We start from the raw sequence: 21,826 nt of genomic DNA on the forward strand, positions 1-21,826 counted from the left end.
ATTAAGAGCTGCAGCTGAGAGTGAAAAGGCAGAGAAAGAGTGGGACTAATGAGAGGTAAGAAGCAGCAGGAAGCGCTTTTCTCTGTGTCAAAGAGAAGTGAAACCAGGGTCAGGACAGAAAACGTGTTCCCAGCATTCCCCAGCCAACCTTTCCCTCCCTTTTTAATTTGGAATTGCCAGGGAGGGTAAGAAGGAATGGTTAAGGAAGAGCCAGAAAAGCAGTTACAGAAACCTGGGTTTGGAAGAAAATTTCTTTGAAGTTTTCTGGAATGATCTCCTTAAGAGCCCAGAAATCCCTGAATGTTGATCATCCAAGTTTGGTTTGAAGGCTTCCAATGATGGGCTCTATTCCACTGGTGTGGGGTCTCTAACTGCTAGACTGTCACAGTATTGAGCTAAAAAATTTCTATTGCACACTTGGTTCTGGTTATGCCCTTTAAAGTGACAAAGAACATCTCTTCAGCCTCTTGAAGCAGTTGAAGATGGGCTGCGCATTGTAAACAAAAGTGCTGGGATAGAGGTTAGAACACTTTGGTTTTGTTCTGACTAGCTGACTTTCTTGCTCCTTCATTTTCTCTTATTTTTTGTCACACGAATCATATGCTCAATATTTTGTTAATATTACTTTTGAAAGACTGCACTAAGAATGGAATATAATAGTCTAGTTGTGATGTGATCAAGATTGAGGGCCAGGACATGACTTTTTCGTTTTTTCAAATATAATATATAGGACACTGATCAGCAACAGTTAGACCAGAGGTCACAAACCCGAATGCCTTTAGAGGCAGGCACGTAAAGGAAACATTCAAAAGGGATGGAAAGCTGGTGGTTGGGGTTCCTGGAAAGATCACAGGGAGCAGTAGAAATCTGCCACTTGAAAGACATACCCAACTTAAGGCATGCGTGGTGGCCAGCCACTAAGATGGTCCCCATGATATCCACATCTTAGTACTCACTCCTTTGGATCATCCCTGTCTGTATTGTACCAGGGGTGGTCTGTGTGACCCTAGCGTATGAAGAAGTGACGGTATGTCACTTCTGAGGTTGGATTGTCAAAGCGCGCAGCTCTTGTCTTGGGGACTCTGCTCCTCTCTTGAGTGTGTGCTCTCTCTCTGCCAGTTGCACATCTTGAAGACATTCAGGTAGCCTATGGAGTGGCCAAGGCAGTGAGGAAACAAAGCTCCCAGCAAAGTGCTCGATGAGCTTGGAAATGAATCCTTCCAGTTGAGCCTTGAGATGACCTTGTGCCCAGAGAGAGCTTGACTGAAATCCCATGAGGGGCTCGGAGACGGAACCACTCAGCCAGGCTGCTGGACTCCTGGCCACAGAAGCGGTGAGATTAGACCTGTCTGTTGTTTTCAACAACCAAGTTTGGGGCAAATTGTTACATAACAATAGATAACTAATACCACATCCCACTTCATTTTAAAGCACAAATGTACACATGCACACACACTTTGCTGTGCTGGTGAAACAAAATTCAGAGCTCCAGTGTACAACTCTGGATTTCTCAGTAAAACATGGATCTGTGGAAGTCAGAAAGACACAGCTTAAGGTTGTGCTCAAAGATCATTTGGCAGCTCAGATTCTGCTGGAAGGGAAGAGGTGGAATCCATTCACACCTCATATCTTAAGCAAGGAGCTATTATCCTACCGATAGGAACAAAATATAATTTTCCCTGTCTCTGTAGGGTGACAAGAAACATTGGGGCGGAACCTGGAGAAATCTGGATGGAAATCCAGTTCTGTAATACAAAGAGTATTTGGAATATAATAGAAAGCCAGGGGGATTCCATTCCAATCAAAGTAGAAATGCATTTCCCTAGTAATTAAAAACTAGGAATAGGCATTTCACAAAAAGTGTTAGAAAAAGCAACCCTTACCAGAAATACGATAAATACTTAGTCACATAGAGCCTATAACCAGAGATTGAGAGGTCTCCTCCCCCCATAGAAATAAGTACTTTGGGGCACAGAGGCAGACCCTAGGGACACACGGGACCAGGGTATGTTTTTGAATGAAGAAATGACTGACCGAATAAATGAGGAAGCAGGACAACTAAAGGAAGAAGAAACCTACATACCAGAATTGAGACAATGCCCCCAGTTGTTGGTTTTCACCAATTTCCTAGTGAAGAAGAACTGAAAATGTGTTTCAGAATCCTACTGAATACCTTCTGTAGGCTTTTGCATAGAATTATGCTAATGATTAAGTTGGATATAGAGTGAACTATGGAGTGTTAATTTCCAGGGTTTAGACCCAGTCATTCTCAAGAAGTCCTTGTTCTATTGTGGAAGACCCTCAGGTTTTGTTACAGATGGAGCTCACGGAAGTGGGCTCAGGAGGGATCCCCTGGCAGGGACGTGTACAAACAGGTTAAGCAGAGGCCCTAATAGAATCCTGCTTTAACACGAGTTATTTCGGTCAACACAATGCAGCGTCATTATCGAGCAATTTCAGAAAGTGCCAGGAAGCATCAGATATTGTGGAAAATTATAATTGAAGTCTGGTTGAAGCTGGGCCATCAATATGGACAATCAGGAAAAATGTTAAGTGCCGTGCAGTGCTTGGCATTTTGTGGAAACACCAAAAATGTCAACTGAGGAGACTGAGAAAAACATGAGGGAAGAAGATGCCATTAGAAGACAAGTGTAAAGAGAATTAGGATAAGACGAAAGGCCCATGCACATAAATTAGTCAAATATAAAATGTGAGAGCTTGTGATTTATGCTGCTTGGAAGAAAAGGCCCCACTGCCGGTACAGCAGTCTGTTAGTTCAGAATAGCGGCCAAAACCGATACACTGAAATGCTTCCTTTTTGTCAGTATTCTCGTCGATCTTATACTGATAATTTCAGACAAGAGTTTTAGGAGACTGGTGGCCCTGGGAGCCAGAAGACAGAGGTCAAAGAGGAGAGGAAGGAGATGGACTTACTCCTATCTTCAAGGGGAGGTGAGGGTTCACACACCTCACGCTGGCATTTCTACCCTTCTGCTATTTTTAGGTGAGATCCAGTTAGTTATCACTGGCCTAGAAGAAAGAAGGAGTTCCCAAGGCAAGAGCTTGAGGAATGAGGTGTCATGGGGCAAGTGAGGAGGGGATACACCCATTTTCCCTTCGTGGTGGAGGCCATAAGATCTTATGAGGAGGGCCTGTGTTATCTAAATGCAAATTCATTTATTTCCCTAGATTTTCCTTTACCCACTTTGTCCTTCTTTTGAAATTCAAGGAGTTAGGCCAGTCTGTGTTCATTGTCTCATGGAAATTATGTGACAAAAGAAAGAAAAAAAAATTAAATCTATCTTTTGTGTTTAAAAAGCACAGACATTTAGAGGAACAGAAATGACATATGACAGAATATTTGGGAGAACACAAGTTTAAGGGCATTCTTCCGTCTCACTTTCACCCCAAAGTAGAAAAGATTTCTTGGCGGTATCAGACACTACTAGAGGTTGCTTTCCCAATATCCAGTCCTCGAACAGAAATCCTCAAACCTACCCAGTTGCCACCCTCACTCGACCCATGGGCTTCAGGGGAGTCAGGCCCCAGATCCAGGTGCTGGATCCTGGCTTGTAACTGTCAACGCCCGCTCTCCTCCCAGTGATCATTACAACCATGAGACTCAATTCTGCAAAATAAGACATGAGTGGACAGTTTTCCTCACTTTAAGAAGAGATACTAACATGGTCCCCTTTCTGCCCGTCCAAATGTATCTGGATAAGGTGCTTGGGGCTGCTGTAGCCGTCCTACTCCCAGCCTGAGGAGGAGGCGGGCACACAGATGGGCAGAGTCAAAAGAAGACTCAAGAGAACCACAGAGAAGTGAAGCCAGGGCCCGCTGTTCCTTGCTGGGAGCTGTCCTGCCGCTTCTGTGTGGTGTACAGTTCATTATTGTCTGTGGTATGTGAATCTGCTTCTTTTGTGCCCAGCAGCCAAATTCATTCCTAACTGGTACACTGGCTGACAGGAGAAAGGAACGCAGAAAAGAAGTGAAGTGAGAAGAGATGTTAGCAGTGCCTAAAACAAGGGAGCTGGCCATGAAGGCCACGACTGGGAAGTATTCCGCATCCTCAGCCCACCCAGCCTCGCTCAGGTGACCCTCACATGTCTCCCGCAACAGGGCCACGCTAGTCTTGCTCACAACATCTGGTGAGGATGTGCCTCCCACAGCAGCCAGCTTGAGCCCTGAGGATTACCCAGCAGAACTGACACGTTGTCCTTAAGCAGAAACAATGTTAAACGTGTTAAAACATGCAGGTTATACACATACATGGGACAGACTTTTTTAAGCACTATAGAGTGGAGCTGCCTCGAGCTGCCTCTTTATCCTTCTGTGAAGACTGTTGTATTCTTTGAGCGCGATTCTGAAAAGCGTTCCCAAGCACAGCATGGCCCAGCAAGTACAGCCCACCTTGATAGCAAACTCCTCACCAGAAATCTGGACTTTCCCGAGTTCTACCCAGGTTTCATTCTGGTGGATTTTGGCTGCTTGGGATTCCTTTTACTTGCAGTCTACCTCTTTCTGTTTGTCTGTCTGTGGTTGACAGCTCTCCAGAGCCTGACACTACTTTCACATCTTGAAACAAGCCTCAGAGGACCTCACCATTTGTCTCCCTACTGGGTAAACAGAGACAGACCAGCACGCCCGTATCCTGAGTCTCTTCCCAGAAACTTGATCAAAACAGAGAAGAGTCATCTAAAGGCCATTTCCCCAATTTGCCTAATCTTCCAGATCTAGCAGTCTTTGAAGATGAACTTGCTCAGAGATTTGGCAGCTGGGATTGGGAGAAAGACGGGATGGGACAGAGGCAAGGTCAAATGGTCTATATGGGAAGGGGATCTGAGCAACCAAAGATAGAAGAGTGAAAGCGGTGGGGTGAGGGGTGGTGGGGAAAAAGAAGAAATGAAGGATGCTTAAAGGGAAACTGGCACGACATCTGGGAGCACATCTGAGCACTTGTCCTGCAGGAGGACTGTGAAATGAGACTGCCTGCGTGAATAGTGTGGCTTCTTTACTTGTATCTGTTAGACTTTTGGCAAGTTACTTAGTTTCAAGTCTCTGTTTCCTCATCCATAAAGTGGGGATGATAATGTACCTACTTCGTAGAGGTGTTGGAAGAATTACATGAAATAACAGAAGTAAAGCACTTAGAACAATGCCTGCCACAGAGAAGGATCCAACAAGTGTTACTTCTCTCATTATTATCATTATTTTTATATATTGAGATAAATATATCACTTCTATCCTACCTAATTTCTTTTTGTTTTTTTAAATAAAAATTGTATATATTGCAAGTGTACAACATGATGACTTGATATACATAGTGAATTGAAATTGTGGTATAATTATACAATGGAATATTATTTATCCTTAAAAAAAAAAAAAAGACATCCTGCCACTTGCAACAACATGGATGAAGTTGGAGGACATTCTGCTAAGTGAGACAAGACAGACACAGAGAGAAAAAAAACTGCACAATTGCACTTACATGTGGAATCTAAAAAAGTCATATCTTACCTAATTTTTAAAATTATATGAAGAGGCTTAAATACTATTGATTGACTAATAGAACATTTCTGCCTCTTACTATTGGATTTATAAACTAAAAATACTATGCACATCATATTGGTCAAAATAAATTTGCTATGGCAACACCACACCAGTCCCTTATAGTTTACTTGCTTCCTTTTGCCATTTGTAAATTTTTGGCTTCAATGTCTGCCTGTTACTTTCCACTTCTCTGGTACACATGAAATGTGGAATATTAGGAGACAATTGTGCCATTTTTAAGTGTAATACGTAAATGTCATCAAAAATTATGGGAAATAAAAACAGCACGGGATATTTAATAACTTTTTGTAAGAGTCATTAAACTATAAAAATACTATGTCTGTACTAAACGGTGTCAGATTTGGCAGGAATTATTAAATTTTACAGATTAACTCCAAATTTCTTTTGTTTTTCTATTATAGTATCTTTCAGCTGCAGGCCCATTATTTTCCAAATGTAACTTAGTTATTAACTTAAAGGCCAATCTGAATTTCTGTTATTATTCCTATTATTCATCCATTCTCCCTGAGTTGTTAATGGGCAATGAAATGCCTAAAATATGTAGAGAGAGAGAGAAGTAGAAGAAAAGAGCCCCAGAAGTGAATGAGCAAATAGATCTGGAATAATGGGAGTTGGCTTTAGTGTTCTATATTCTTTTCTATGGGTAGTAAGTGGACTTTATATACGTAAAACCTGGAGAGGCACTAGAAATAAAAATCTATAATTGAAGTCTATGTTTATTTGATAGCTACTTCAGTTTTTTTCCTATAAGAAGAGAACTTGTTTTCCCAAGACCTAAAGCTGAGTTAAATCAGAGGTAGAGATTCTGGACTGTGGATAAAGCGAGGAGTCAGGAGTAGTGCTCTCTTGCAGGTGGGCAGCCGACAAAGCTCCTTCAACAGAACAGCCATCAGGCTTCCCGTCACTTGAGGACCCGGAACTAGTTGAGAGGAGCGTCAACCAGGGAAAAGCAATTCCTTTCTAACCGAACAGAACTGCACTTGGAGGAAATGATGTGGAGAGCGGATGGCAGAAGACCTTTTCCATTTGTGACTTGGTAGAGAGTAGGACTTCTGTTTCTATCTGTCTGACCTCTGAGACATCGTTGCAGTAACTGAAGCACTGTGGTGGATAGTGTCGACTCTAAGAGTCTTTGAAAAACACTTTTCCTCCGGTGAAACATATGAGTAGAATTCATTTTCCATCTTCAGAATCCAGATTCTATGAATTTTATATTTAGATGTGTTCAGCCAACATAAGGACCTCACAGCCCAGAGCAGAATGTGTTTTGAAGCCCATGTTGGAAGAGTATGGGTCCATTGTGGGTAATACATGCGTTTCTAGCACAGGGTGAACCCAGGGTTAGGGTTGAAGATATGAGTGCACCCCAGCTTGCTCAGGTATGCTGTGATGGGGTGAGAAGGAGCTCTGTTATGGGCTGAATTGTAGCCCCCAAAATTCATATGCTAAGTCCCAAGTTCCAGGACCTCAGAATGTAACTCTATTTGGAGATAGGGTCTTTAAAGAAATAATTAAGTTAAAATGGTCATTTGAGTGGGCCCTAATCCAATGTGACTGGTGTCCTTAAAAGAAGAGGAAATCTGGACACAGACATGCATAGAGGGAAGATGAAGTGAAGACACAGGGAGAAGGTGGCCATCTACAAGCCAAGGAGATCTTGGACTTCTAGCCTCCAGAACTATAAGAAAATAAATCTCTGTTATTTAAGCTACCCAGTATGTGGACATCGTTATGGCAGCCCTAGAGCCTAATACAGCTCTGTTTGTAGTAGGAGCCGTTAACACTCATTAGACAACCCATGTCTACACTTAGTGAAGGCTGTCCCAGCACTAAGACCAGGTGTTCCTTCCACCACTTGGGAGAATATCTGCTTAAGGAGACAGGTGGTGACCACCAGTTAGACCAAGGGCCCTGAGAGCTGGGGAAGGCAGAAAGCAGAAAACAGTGTGTGAAAAGAAGGACTAATTTTTTAATAGAAAATCCTCTTTTGCTTTCTTATTACAAAAGTTTTACATGTTCATTGTAGAAGCAATAGGAAATACAGATGAACGAAACAAAGAAACAAAATATAACTATGATCTCACCACTTAGAGGTAACTGTTCACGCATTGTTGTAAATCTTTCCAGAACTTTTCCTATAAATATATAAATTTACATACACACTACACACACACATACATAAGGCAAAAATGGAATAATTTACTTTGTGTGATCATCTTTCCATGTCAATAATTTTTAATTTATGTCATCATTTCTAATGCCTGTTATTACTTCGTTATATGGATTATATCCTTGAAATGGAATTGGGGGTGGGATGTATCTGAGCTTAGGCATATATAAAGGATTTTGATATATGTTGCCAAATTGCCTTCCAGAAATTATGCATCCATTTATATTCAAAAAGTCTATTTTGACGGGCCGGCCCAGTGGCTTAGCGGTTAAGTGCACGCGCTCCGCTGCTGGCGGCCCGGGTTCGGATCCCGGGCGTGCACCAACGCACCGCTTTTCCGGCCATGCTGAGGCCGCGTCCCACATACAGCAACTAGAAGGATGTGCAGCTATGACATACAACTATCTGCTGGGGCTTTGGGGGAAAAAATAAATAAATAAAATCTTTAAAAAAAAAAAAAAAAAGAAAGAAAGTCTATTTTGAGTACAATGTAAAGCCCTGTAACTGGTAACTCTTGACTCAGCTGTTCACGAGCTTCCAGCCAAATTCTTCTGGAGGAGAGTATGGAAACCAGAGGACATTGAAAACCTGTGCCCCCAGTGACTTGGGACACCAAGGCTTGACGAGGAGTGTCCAGTGGGGTGGAGGGCGCTTCCTACCTGAGCTCAGTGACAGGCAAAGGGAGGCTAGATGGAGGAGTGTACAGTGGGGTGGAGGGCGTTTCCTACCTGAGCTCAGTGACAGGCGGAGGGAGGCTTGATGGGGGAGTGTCCAGTGGGGTGGAGGGCGCTTCCTACCTGGGCTCAGTGACAGGTGGAGGGAGGCTGGCAGGATGAGCATGTCCTGCAGCCAAGATGGGAGCTGCAGGCTCCGCCAGGAGGGGCCACATTGGGTCAGTAGTTGACATCTGCCTGGAGAGCACGGCGTCCATGGGATTGTGGAGAATGAAGAAGTGGGAAGAGGGGACTCATGGTGCTCACTTGACAGTGGGAGAGAGGGCTGAGGATCTCTGGATGGGCTGGGAGGGACCCCGGGGCTTTCACTGCAGCGAGCCTGAGATCACTGTGATTATGACACCTCCTTGTTAATTTTATCCCTCGGGCTCTCAGGGCCTGAGAAAATACAGGTTATGCTAGGGAATGAGGACAGAAGGACTGATAGCCTTTGCAGTTTTTGCGCATTAATGGAAGATACTATTTGATTTTGGTTCTGTGCCTGGTATAAGAGATCCCAGGGGCCATACTTAAAAGGAAAGCCAAGTTAATCTTAAATGAAAAAGAAAATGTTTTATTTTATAAGCATGAAAATTATGTGGCACTCAATAAAATGTGTTGGCAAGTAAACATCTGCCACAAAGTATGATAAATAAAATAGATTAATTCCTCTTGGGAGAAGAACTGGAATTCCACCTATCATTAGGTAGGAACTTTCAACAGGACTCTTTCTAAGGAAGACAAGCAGTGGTCTCTGACTTAGTGGTGGACAGAGCACAGTGGAACAGGGAACAGCACCTTCCCCTCTTCTGGACTGTCATCCAGAAGGCGCTGCTCCCCTCCCACTGTGTTTCCAGACATTCACAGAGCACCCGGTCGTCTTGGGCCTTGATCTTGATATGGACTTTATGTGAGAAATAATAATGTGTTATAGATGCAAGTGAAGAATTAGCAACATTGTATTTTACTTTGAAATGTAGATTTAGCTTCCAAAGCTGCTTCTAAAAGTAAACTTACATTCTGTGCATTTGCCCAAAGCAATGGATAAATTTTCAGTAAAACAAGCCAACAGTCCTTTCCCTGGGGGTTTCCTTCTCTCTTCAGGAGGTACCGTGAACTTCATAATCTAGCCCACCACAGCCTATCAGGATAAAATGCTTATGAAAGCACAGGGCTTACCGTCCATCACAGGTTTTGGCTGAGAACTTTTGAGGCGCAGTGAGGGCCGGAAGCGGGTTCGGTCGTTGAAGCTCCAGCTCTTCTGCACTTTGGTGGGGCTGCCTTCGGCTGTGGCGTCCGTGCTTGGGGACCTCCTATCTCCCACTGAGGCTTGTCTGCTCTTAATGCTCTGGCCCCTCGGGCTGGCCATGCGCACTCGCTCCTTAAAACTTAGCTTCTGACTGTGGACAACAGAGGCATGATTATTCCGTTTCAAGCAATTACTTCCACTCCACTTGTGTAAATACTTTGATGAAACTGTATGGTCATATATTTCAATAGAATGTTTTCAGCAAGCAGGTGCACAGCAACATATTTCCCCTTATTGAAAATTGGAGCTTTATTTAATCTCTCTGTTTGCATTTCTTTGAGGTCGATCTCCTTCTCCAGGTAGTCACACCCTTTCTGGGTTCATCAGAGAAAGGACTCAGCTCAAGTACAGTATTTTGTACACAGTTACACCAGAAATAACCAAGAACTGGTTTGGTGTTTGCTTTAGAAACAGATTTTACCTTTAACCTCAACTTTTGAGACTTAAAAAAAGTTATTTTTTATTTGAAAGCATATCTCTTTGTAATTTCTAAATATTTCTACTGGACCACAGGGATGACAGTTCCACATACATATAGATCTGCATTCTGCATGCATTTATAATTTCCAGGCAAGATTATGATATCCATAAATTCATGCAATCTCATGGCAGTTGGAAGCACTGCATACATAATTTTAAACATATAACACTTAACACCACATATCTTTTATATTTCCATTCATTCTTGTGAGACAAAAACCACCCAAGTTAGAACGACCCCATCATATAATGAATGTGATGACTGATTAAGGAAATGAGATGTTATGCTCACTAACACAATTTCTTGCTATTAAACAGGTTATTGATTTGCTGTGGCAGCTACTGGTAAACTATATTTGTTCAGACATTCAGTCTCAGCTGGGACTGAACTGTTGTGGGTTGATAAAGGAAGCATTAACAACAAGAACAAAATCCAAAGTGCATCCGCATGCTTTCCTCATCAAGAGATGTGGTGTGACATGGTAGGAAGGGCAGGTTGGAATCAAAGAGACTTGGGTTCTGGAGCCCTCATCTCTAACATGGAGATAAAAATAGCAATATAGCTACGAGATTTTTGTGGGAATCAAATGAATTGTAAGAAGTCTTCTGTGCCCATTTTTTTTGTGTGTGTTCCTGTTTTATTTATAAACTACTGTGTTATTCATTGGAGTGAGAGGCCCATGACTCCTCAGGGCCTGAAGAAATGAAAGGTGATGGGCCTGAGGGGAGCCACTTGGAGCAGCTACTCTGAGAGGCTGAGACCTGCAGTCATGCTGCATCTTTGTGGGGCTCGAAGGCAGTGTTCTTATGGACACAGATTATCTGAGACCAGGGGGCCTGTCTTTCCACTTACCGCAATGTCCACTGTCCCCAGCTGCAGCGTGCCAACAGCAAATGTGTTTAGTGGATATGTGTTTTGTAGCTAACAAGAAACAGTAACATTTATTTTTCCATGCCTAGTTGCTTAACAAATGATATTGCAAAAAAAACACCATGTTTTATGTGTGTTTACATGAAAACAAATCAAATGGACTATGGTGATCAGGAAGTCCTGGTAACAACAGACAAGTTGACCATGCATCTGACAGCGCCCCTCTGAAATGCAGACATAGCCACGTCCAGCATGACCAGCTGAAGGCACATGCAAAGAACAGGCTGGGAGGGTTGTGATGGGGTCGGGGGGGCTCAAGAGTTCTTTAAAACAATCCCATCAGCCGAAGGCTTTCTCTGGACTCAACAGACGTGTGATTAAACAGTAGATTACATTCAACAACAGCAACAATCACATCATAAAACTCCATCCTTTTATCCTCAGGCTAGCTTCTCCATGTCATCCCAAAACCTTCAAATTATCTAAACAAATCCTCAAAGGGATAGTGCCCAAAATGTCTACTCTTCTCAAGCTTTTTTTTTTTTTTTACTAGTAAAAATTTCAAATCTCTTTTCAGTTTCAGCACATCTGTCCCATCACTTAAATTTATGACGATCTGGTTCAGGACCATATGCTCCCCTCTGCACCTTTATTTAGATTAATGAACAGCTTAATCTGACATCGCTATTAGTACAAGTGTTCTCACTGTACTTTATCTTCTGGAACTAACAGATGCTAATTACTATAGAAGGTTGACTTTAGTTAATTTCAAATTATTTTCTCAAATTTTCAAGATATATCTCCTTCCTATGCTAACTAAATGAACAGGAAACTGATAAATACATCATAAAACCATTTAATATGAAATTTAATGTTTCCTTTTTAAAATTTTCAATTACTTAAAAAGTAAAAAACTCTAAAGTAAGTATCAGCATCATATCCACCATGGCTTATTTACAATAACAAAATGTTCAGAAACAATTGCTCCTATAAATATTTCTAAAAATTGTCCCTATGAAACGTTTTGGTATTATCCCTAAGAATTAATGGAAAGTGGAGATAATATTATTCTCTGAATCTTAGTATCATTTAAAGCACTTAAAGTTGATATAAATGAGTCCTAGGTACAATTTCCCCTTTTGTCCTTCTAAACTACGAGAATATTTGCCAGTCTGATATTAAAAAAATTCTCAAGAGCAATTTTAAAGTGAACTCAACATATTACACCCTAAATTAGAAAAAAAGGTGTAATGTTTTCACTCTCTCTTTTGACAAAATTGTGTGAAATTTAAGAAGAAGATCCAAATCCAGAATTTTTTAACCAGGCAAAGTTTTCTTTTCCAAGGCAAAGATCTGTTCTTGTGTCCTCTTACAAAAAGCTCACTTTTATTGGTTTTTCTACTTCATTTTGCCTTTTAGAATTCAACAGAGCATCTTGATTAGATGACTATTTAACAGATTAGGCGGCTGTTATTGAAAACACACATTGATTAAAAATATAGACTCTTCACTGGTCCACTGACCTTTTCATTATTTTCCCACTTTTTTTGTGACATCTATAAACACAATTTTTGAGGAATATTTGTGTAACAGTGTTTGTAGGAAGAATGCCAAGGATTATCCCTGGGAGACCAACAAGCAGAAAGTCACCAAAAGGTCACTGTGGTCATTGATTGCAGCATCTTTCTTAAGCTGCAGTCCCACATTTCCAGCTGAGGACTGTCCTCGGGGAGCCTGCACAGCCACTCGCGAGGGACTTATGCCCTCTCTAGGAGCCAGATGTACAAGCTACTCTAACGGCCCGGCATGCAGTCTACTCCTGGATGGTTCCTGCCAGGGAACCGTGAGGTATCACGGTAACCCCACAGTCATCCTCTTGGACTTGGAATGCTGTAGTTATTGTTATACCTAATTAGGGTTTTAGCCCTTCTTGCATTCTACAAATTCTCGCCTCAGGCACAATACGGCAACTGAGTCACAACAACCCAGTGCGTGCAGCAGCTCAGCGGTTGTGCCACCACATGGAGGCGCCAAGGGGCCTGCTTGCCTGTCCCCAGGAGCGTATCCAAGCAGGCAAGGCAACAAGAACAAGCGGGTTGAAAACCTCATTCAAGACGTCTCAGAAGAGGGAGTCTCTGAGCAGGGCTCAAGGGGCTGGTGGTGTAACCTGGTCATGCACCTGAGGTTAGTGGGCATTCTCAAGCCGCATGTCAACAGCCCGAGCTGGGTACCTCTGCGTCCAGGAGGTGCACATTCGGAAGAGCTTCTGTTTATTACTACAGAACTCACTAGGAGCGAGGGAGATAGAGCGGTGCATTACTAAGCTTTTCACCACCAGGAGAGTGCTCAGGGTTTTTTTCTTTTTCGAAAAACAAAGCCATTTGGCTTTATTGCTTTTCAGATATAAGTATACAGACTATTTAAGCAGTAAGGACTAACTATGTAGTTTAATTGTGCTGCTTGAAATATATCCAGTGATCTTAATGATCAGGTTGAAATAATTAGATTTGAAATAGGCATTGCAAACGATGGTAGTCCACGTGTTAGCATCTGATTCATATGAAATAAGAATACAGATACTTTAGAATATACCAATCCTTGCAATAAACAGCAATGCAACATAGGATAAATAATTGAGGAACAAAATATTTCAGAACTTTAAAAAATAAATATAGGTATCAATAAAGTTGATAACATTAATTGCTTTGAAATAAAAAAATAAGTTCTTGATTTGTATGAACACCTGCAATTATAGTTAATATAGGTAACCAATTGTCAGATAGAACACATGTTCAAAAAGACAGAAGAAAAGATTGTAGGTTGCTAGTTTAAAAAAAGTTACTCATTTTAAGTCTTATGATGTGTTTTTAAAAGACTAAAGCGTTTCCCTCTATCAATAAATGTGAACAGAAGGAAAGACTATTTTGAAAAGATTGTTTTTGAAACAGGCTAACATTTTGCCAATAACGACACCAGTTGACTCTGCTGAAAAAAAAGTCTAGTCTTACTGAGTTTAGTTTAACACAGGCAGATCATTCATTGCACACAGAAGAAAGAAAATGTAAGTAATGGAAAATAAACGCAGGGGCAGCCTGGTGGCATAGCGGTTAAGTGCGTGTGCTCCACTTCAGCGGCCCAGGGTTCGCAGGTTCCGATCCCGGGCGCACACCGATGCGCCACTCATCAGGCCATGCTGTGGTCCCATATAAAGTAGAGGAAGATGGGCACAGATGTTAGCCCAGGGCCAATCTTCCTTGGCAAAAAGAGGAGGATTGGCGTCGGATGTTAGCTCAGGGCTGATCTTCCTCACACACAAAAAAAAATGCAGAAGAAATACAAGCATGCACGGCCTTTTCTATCAATGTTCTAAAGTTCTCTCCCAAGAGCCACGCGTCTCCTCAGAACCTAGTAAAGCCAACCACGTGAGCGCAGCTCTGACCAAGCACTCAGTGGATCACAGTACAAGACGGGGGTGTAATAGAAGAATACCATTTATGCTTTAACTTCTAAGACATGCATCTTCATAACAGTTTCATGAGTATTTGTTAGAGCAGCTTTAGATAGTCTACTAAGAAGTCTCACAGGGTTCTATTAATGACTTATAAACCATGATCAAGGTAGTTTAACTGCGAAGCAGGCATGTAGCCAGCAACTGTTGATTAAGGAGACAGCGTAAGCAGAGGCAGTGAGATTTATAGATAATCCCCAAACCTCCAATAGTGTGATCTATTCTTGTAGCAATCAAACTCCACAGGTAGGAAAAAGTAAAAGCCTCTTGTACCAGTGTGATGACTGACTCACAAAGCACTTGATGGCTAACTGACCTCCTTGTAGAGGAGGAAGGCAGGAGGACATAAACCTTCAAGGTGAGAACACTGGCCTCATCTGGCTCGATGGGTTTACAGGTACATTCTGTTCTCTGAAAGTGACAAGTTATACCAACACAGAGAAAAACTGTTCAGTTTAAAAGTTGAGTTGGAAAATTACTTAATGGGATGATTAATTAGAATAAAATCAATAAAGACATTCACCACCACATATGAGACTAGAACTGTTTCAGTGGGAAGACAGAGGGAAACAAATGAACGAGTCAATGATGCTACAGAAGCTGTACTGATGGTCTCAGTGGAGGAGGAACAGAGCAGTCTCCACTGAGACAAGCAGGAATTTGTACCTGACCTAGCCTCAAAGAGAGTTGGGGAAACATTATTTTCACTGTTGTTCACATGAGCTCTTCTTGAGACTAACGGTTTGTATTTTTAAAGAAAATTTTGGATCTGTCACAAACAATGCAAAACCATCTCAGCACTGGATGTTTTCCTTTGTGGTCTAAGACATCGTACATGAATTTTGTTTAAATGTTCCCTAACCTCAGTGTGGAAAGACAAAATCTTCTCTTTAACAAGAATATTCCAGAGCAGGGAAACTGGTTAACTGAGGGTGCACAGAATGAGTGTGATGTCTCACACAGAGGAAGCCTCTGTGTGTGGCCTGGTCACTCCTGCGACCCTCTCACGCAGAGGCAGCGGGTGCCAGGCACCAGAAGAGGGGTGCTGCTGCATGGAACTCATCTACACTTGAGTCACTACCACCTCTTAACACAGTGCAAAACCATGAGGAAGGACGTAGGAGATTCCAGTTCTGAGGTGTCTGGAAAACAACAGTTGGCTGAAGCTTATCTATCCTGCTTATCCGAATCACCGTCAACAACCCAATGGCCCCAGTCAAGGGTTCTGCACTTGAGCCGTGTTAATCAGTCCACTTGAAACTGGGTCAAGCATTAGTCAATAGTGTTCTGGACTCAGATCTGCTTTCTTATAAGGGAGACTCTTCATTATAAAATGCATTTTCCTGTGGGCGTATTTTGCTTGAGTAAGGGCAATTTTGTTATTTCCTAAGATGGTACATTGCTATTGTTTTGACAGTGTCTTTGTGCAGTCTTATGCAGTATTATAAGTTTCACTGCCTATGGAACCCAACAAGGTGAAAGCTAAGATAATATTAAAATGGGAACTTCAGTTTATTTCCTTCAGACTATTGAAATAGTCTTAATTTTTCATTTTTCTCTTCTTACATTCCTCCTCTTTCCCATTTTTGTTGGTGTTTTATCTCTCTCTACATAAACTACTTGAGGTCAGGGATGTTTTATTACACTAGCTCAGAATTATTTACTGAGTACACTCTCTGTCATAGCTTTACGTGGGGTGATGTGATACAGAATTGGGGGACAGAAGCCCTAAGTGCATGAAGTATGAAGCGTTAAGTAGGGCACACATGCTAAACGGTAAAACAGGACATGCTTCGAGGTGGTTTTTGCCAAATGTCCAAGGACCACAGAGAAGCAAGAAATCTCTGCCTATGATTCTCTGAGTCAGCAATTTGGCTCACTAGTCCTGGATATATTCAAACCTACTCGTGAGTCATCTTTGCAGTCACAAGCTGCAGAGTAAATTTTAATGCTTTAGGTATATGTGAGCATCATCAAATTTTAAAAATTTGGTTAGTAGTCTTTTTGCATCTTGACGGTTGACTAGGAGTTCATTTTTGGACTGAGGAACAGCAGTTCGATGGTTACACTTTAGTCCTGCCTTTGTTTTCTGCCTCGCTAACAGGTGGAAAATCATTGTGTCAGCCCGAGGTGCCCCCACCCAGGACTGCTGTCGAGGTTACCCACAAGCAAGCACCTCCACGTGACCTTCGGGTGTCAACAGCTCTGTTTTGGAGGATGAACCCAGACAGGGGACCTTACTCTCAGGTGGCTCCAGAGTTCATGCCAAAGACCGTCTCTGCCCTTAGGACTGGGAGACAAATCGCTGAGACAATTTGTAAGTCAATAGCTCCCAAGACAAGGAAAGATTTTCAAATCCATCAATGAGAATAAAAAGGCTTATAATGGCTATGATTTATTCTGTGTAGCTTTTTTCAAGTAAAGTTGTCACAACAGAAGGATGGTGGGATTTGCTATAACTCTGTATCCACCAATAAAAGAAGGATCTTTAATGCCATCCACTGCGTAGGCTAATCTGCCTCCAGGGGTGCTTGATGTGGAACATCCTACCACGTCTATGACCCATCATAAGTGAAAGCATCTATATTTTGGTTTGTGAATCTCTGTAAGTGTTAATTAATATAATGCAGAAATGGATGCCCCAGAGTCTCATCACCCCGAGTGAACTTCAGAACTCATATCAGTGCTATATAAATAGATTATGAGAATACAAAGCGAAAAGAGCAATCCCCAGATCCACACTGGCCCTCACCCAGGGGCCACCTCTGGGCAGGAGGTGGCCTTTGTTTCCTCATCACTGAGACAGTGGCAGCGGCAGGGAAGACTGTGTCTCTTCTTTCTTTCCAGCCCCTGGGAGTCTCCTGCTGGTCTGTCTCTGCTCCTTCCCACACCATCACCTGGCTCTGTCCTCCAGGGCTTTGCTCCCAAACTCAGACCTTGGGTCCTAACTAACACAGATTAAAATGTTTTTTCTCACTTTCTTTTCCCTCTAAGCATAACTTTCTGCTATTTATCTGATCAAGATTTCCCCTCTAAGGCATGAAAGAATGACCATAAATTATTAGGTGAGGTTTCTGGGAGGGTTATCTTCTTCCTAAAGGATAGAGGTGGGAGGACTCATCTATTGAATCAGGTCACCTGAGTCCACCTCAGTGCCCCCTGAGCTGGAGAAGGGTTGCTCTCACCTCCTGTATACAGTGTTCCCTTTGCCAAAAAAAAATTCCTCACTCTAAAAGAAGGGTCCCAATGAAGAAGAGTGTATCTTATACTGCTTCCCAGGATTTGAATACTTGGAAAGACTTCTGTCTGGGAAAATGGTAGCAAGGAATAACCAAGACCATAATTATTATTTTTCTCCCAGAGTGTCCCATGCTCTGCAGATTATAAAAAGCAGTGAGTGAGTTAGGGAAAGATACTAGTGCTCCCAAGGGGAAAATCATCAATAAAACAGCGACCTTTGCACGCAATCTTGTGAAAGGTCACTTTTAATCATCTTGTATTTGTTGATCGGTTTTACTCATGAGACACATTTAAAACATCTGTTAGGCATCAGATTTATAAACAAACGTGTAGCAGAAGAGAAATCACAAACCTGCTTGATGTTTCCCCTTGTTCTTTCCTTCAGGTGCGTGCAGACAGAAGAGAAATGATGATAAACTGGTGAATACATTTATCGCACTTCATAACGGCCAAGTTGCAGATTGGGGAACCAAGCACCTTAAGTGGTTCTTTTCAAGTAAGATCCATAGAAGTATTATTCTTTATAATAAATGTACCCAACTTTTTAACATATATTCTTTGTGACACAGACCTGAGATAGCACAAAACTTACTTAGCAAAACCAATTCTGCCCACATGTAACCAAAAACTATAGACTCTTCACTAGCCAAAGTTATCTATGGTTAAGAAAACGTGGTTCTGATCTAACCAGCGTTAGCAAAGACTCCGGGAATGGCGCTGGTTACCCTGCAGCTACAGTCCCTGTGTTTTAGGCAGACTTTTGGGTTCCTTAACCTGGATTCATTGATGTGTGGCCATGGCTTTGTACTTCAATCACTTGCTGAGGCAGATTTTGTTTTCATGTCGTGTAAAGTCTGAATTGTCTTGGAGTAAATTAGGCACATAGAAAATCTGTCAGAACTATGCTAGCCTGGTGTTGGGTGGTGTTCTTAACAACCTATTTTAGAAAATTCAGGTCTACGCAACATGGTGTGGGGTCCCTGCTCTTTGCAAATGAGCTGCATGTCCCCGGGCAAGCACCTCACTATCTTGTGGGCCTTGGTTTTCTTATGAATAAATTGAAGGCAATGGATTGGATAATCTCTAAATTCTGACTTCTTAAGGTACCACGTAGCATCCTTGGAGCTTGACAATTCCCCACAGCTTCATAAAACATCTGACTCGTTCGGTAAAATAGCACGTTTACCTGTGTTTCACCCTTTGCATAGATTTCACTCCCTTTGAGAAGACAACAAAAAAACATATGTTACCTCTATAAATCCTTCAGTTATTAAAACAAAATTTTGAAACAGCAACTGCCAAGACCTCTAAAGTGTATGGAAGAGACAAATCAGTGCAGGAAGGAGAGAGTAAGAAGGTGGGTACACCCCTGCAGGTTTAGGGGAGTGAGGCACGCCCCTCACCTGCCCCTCCTCACAGTGGTCACATTCCCTTCCATCCAACTCCCTGAGGGAGGTTGTCTCTAAAACTGTGGCAAACAAAAGTGCAGGCTGGTGTTTTTTAACGAGAACAGTAACACTGATGATGGTGGTGGTGACAATGCTGTGGATAATGTAGTCTCCCGCTGACCATCTATTCAAAGTTGCATCCCCTAATGCTTCCAAATTCCTTCCCCGTTTATTTTCTCTGTAACACTTGTCACCATCTAGTCTATTGTATATTTTACTCATTTATCTTTATTGTCTCTTCCCAGCACCCCTTGACCATATACTCCCTCAGGCCTGACATTTTAATCTGTTGGTTTTCCTCGCTCCATTGCTACATTCCTAGCATCTGGAACAGTGTCTTGCACATAACATGTGCTCAGTGAATGCTTGTTGAATGAATGCATGAATGAATGAATTATCTTTCCCTTCAGAGGCTCTTAAACTCTGAATGGTATAGGGAAATACACTGTGTAAACAAGAAGAAGTTTCGGTCTATTTCTTACTATGTCACTCTGCATTCAGTAAGCCAGTGAGTTATAAATGTAAAAATATCCCTCTAAGTCATTGTAAATTATTCTCCTTATAAACCCACACACTTGACTAAAGCAGAGGTTCTGAACTGGCTTCAGGGATTGGTGAATACATTAAAATTGTAGGCAAAGTTTTGATATTTTATCCATTGAATATTTTTCTTGGGAAAGAGTCCTTAATTACCATCATGTTCTCAATGGTTTAACAGAGAAAAATAACAACAACAATAACAAAGATTCAGAACCACTGCAATCTGGAACAGTGCAGTATGACTGGAGGGAGAGATATTAGGACATCCAGGTTCCCATGAACTTTGCCAGTGACTGCTGTGTCATTCTGGACAAATACCTGTTATACAGCAAATGACGCTGAGACTCAGAGGTTAAGGAGGGGTGCAAGGGGTGGAGAGTGAAGGGGACGGTTGATAGCCACCGTGGAACAGGATGAATGCAGGTGTTTGCATGACTTCTCCTCCACCACCACCCTCACTTAAAACAGGGAAAATATCAGGGGAAAAGAGAGAGATTATGTGAGTAAAATAATAGTTCATGCTCTAGGAGAATTTGACTCATTATTAAAGAGTTTCTCCAGGCTTCAGAATGACTTTTAATCCCCAAATCGCAGCAAGTGGGAAGCAACAGAATCACGTATGAGAACAGACCACTCTCTTCTGTCACTTGGTTTTCCTACTGGCTTTTCTCTTACACATTTACCCAGCAACCTTCATGAAGACGAGAAATACAGTTTCGATGTGATTACTATTTTTGATTCATACCCCCAAGGAATAGATGGCACCAGAGTTATATTCCTTTTTTGTTTTTTAATGCTACAACTTTGAAAGAGACTAGTACTCAATGAAGGGGATTTAACTAAATTTTAAGATCTAAGTGAAGAGAGGGTTGTTATCACACGTCCCCTTGACTGCATCCATGCTCTATCCTTGCTCAGGCTCCATCCCCTCTAAAATCCCGAGGATCTATGTATGTCTCTGTCAGAGGTGCTGACAAAGCCTTGACCCCAACTTCTAGGAAATACGTCCCATGAGAGCTTAGAAGTTTCTTGCCAGCTCTTGTTCTTAACTTTGTGGATGGGAAAACTGAGGCCCAGGGCAGGACAAGGAGAAATGCAACAGATCCCCTCAGTTAATGATGGATCTGCTGCTTCCCAATAGTGTGTGTTTTGCTGCATCACAAACCTCCTTTAAGACTACGATTCCAGGGAACAACCCATGAAGGTTTCCCCAGATGATTTCTCTTCCATATCAGTGAGAAAGAAGTTTCTCTGATGAGTCAGAGTAGTTAGGTGCCTTGACTCCCATGAAGCCACTAGGATTAAGGTTCTGTTGGGTTATGAAGGGAAACAGCAAGTACTCTAGAACCCAAGTCATATAAGCCATTTGATAACTTCTGAACAGCCTCAGGAACTGACCGTGTGGCCAAGCTGAGTGACCCACAGAGGGCTTTCCTTGATTACTTGCTTTGGTTGTTTCATTGAGGATTTCTTTAATTAGATGGTGATTATAATTTAATATGTGCTCTGATAGTTGAACTAGAACCCATGATTCCAGGACTAAGGTTTTTTTTTTTGAAAATTAAAGTTCCTTGTGGTCGTCATCAGGACTGCTCATATTTTTTCTGGCTCTCCTCTCCTTCCAGGAACACGCTAGGATTGCACTTCGCCATCCTCTTGATTCTAGGCACGGCCAGGTGATTTGCTTTGGCCAATGAAATGTGAACACGAGTAAGATTACTTTTACATTTTGAGTGCTAACTGCACATTTACCTGGTTGGCCCCAGAGCCTCACTGTGAACTGTGGTCCCGTTAGGACTCCAGCTCTTCTCTTACTTGGCTACTGGTGTTAGTGTGATCAAGGGGAAGCTCAAGGCCCACCCTATGTGGGGATCCAGATGAAGAAGGACGTAACGGACTTCAACAGATTCATCTAATGGCAATTTATCTGAGACATATTGCTCTCAAAGCACTCCCCACTTGGTGTCAGTGATGGA

General features: G+C 42.1%; 1 protein-coding gene across 1 annotated transcript in view; it reads right to left on the minus strand.

The window, feature by feature from the left end:
• The window catches only part of KCNQ5 (potassium voltage-gated channel subfamily Q member 5), a 469,664-nt gene that overhangs the window by 44,686 nt on the left and 403,152 nt on the right, over positions 1-21,826 (minus strand). Inside the window, exon 9 of the mRNA XM_058554049.1 lies at positions 9,634-9,854. Coding sequence (XP_058410032.1) covers positions 9,634-9,854 — 221 coding nt within the window. The remainder of the gene's footprint in view (positions 1-9,633; positions 9,855-21,826) is intronic.

This window comes from Diceros bicornis, chromosome 14 (assembly GCF_020826845.1).
Source record: "Diceros bicornis minor isolate mBicDic1 chromosome 14, mDicBic1.mat.cur, whole genome shotgun sequence".
NCBI classification, from domain to species: Eukaryota; Metazoa; Chordata; class Mammalia; order Perissodactyla; family Rhinocerotidae; genus Diceros; species Diceros bicornis.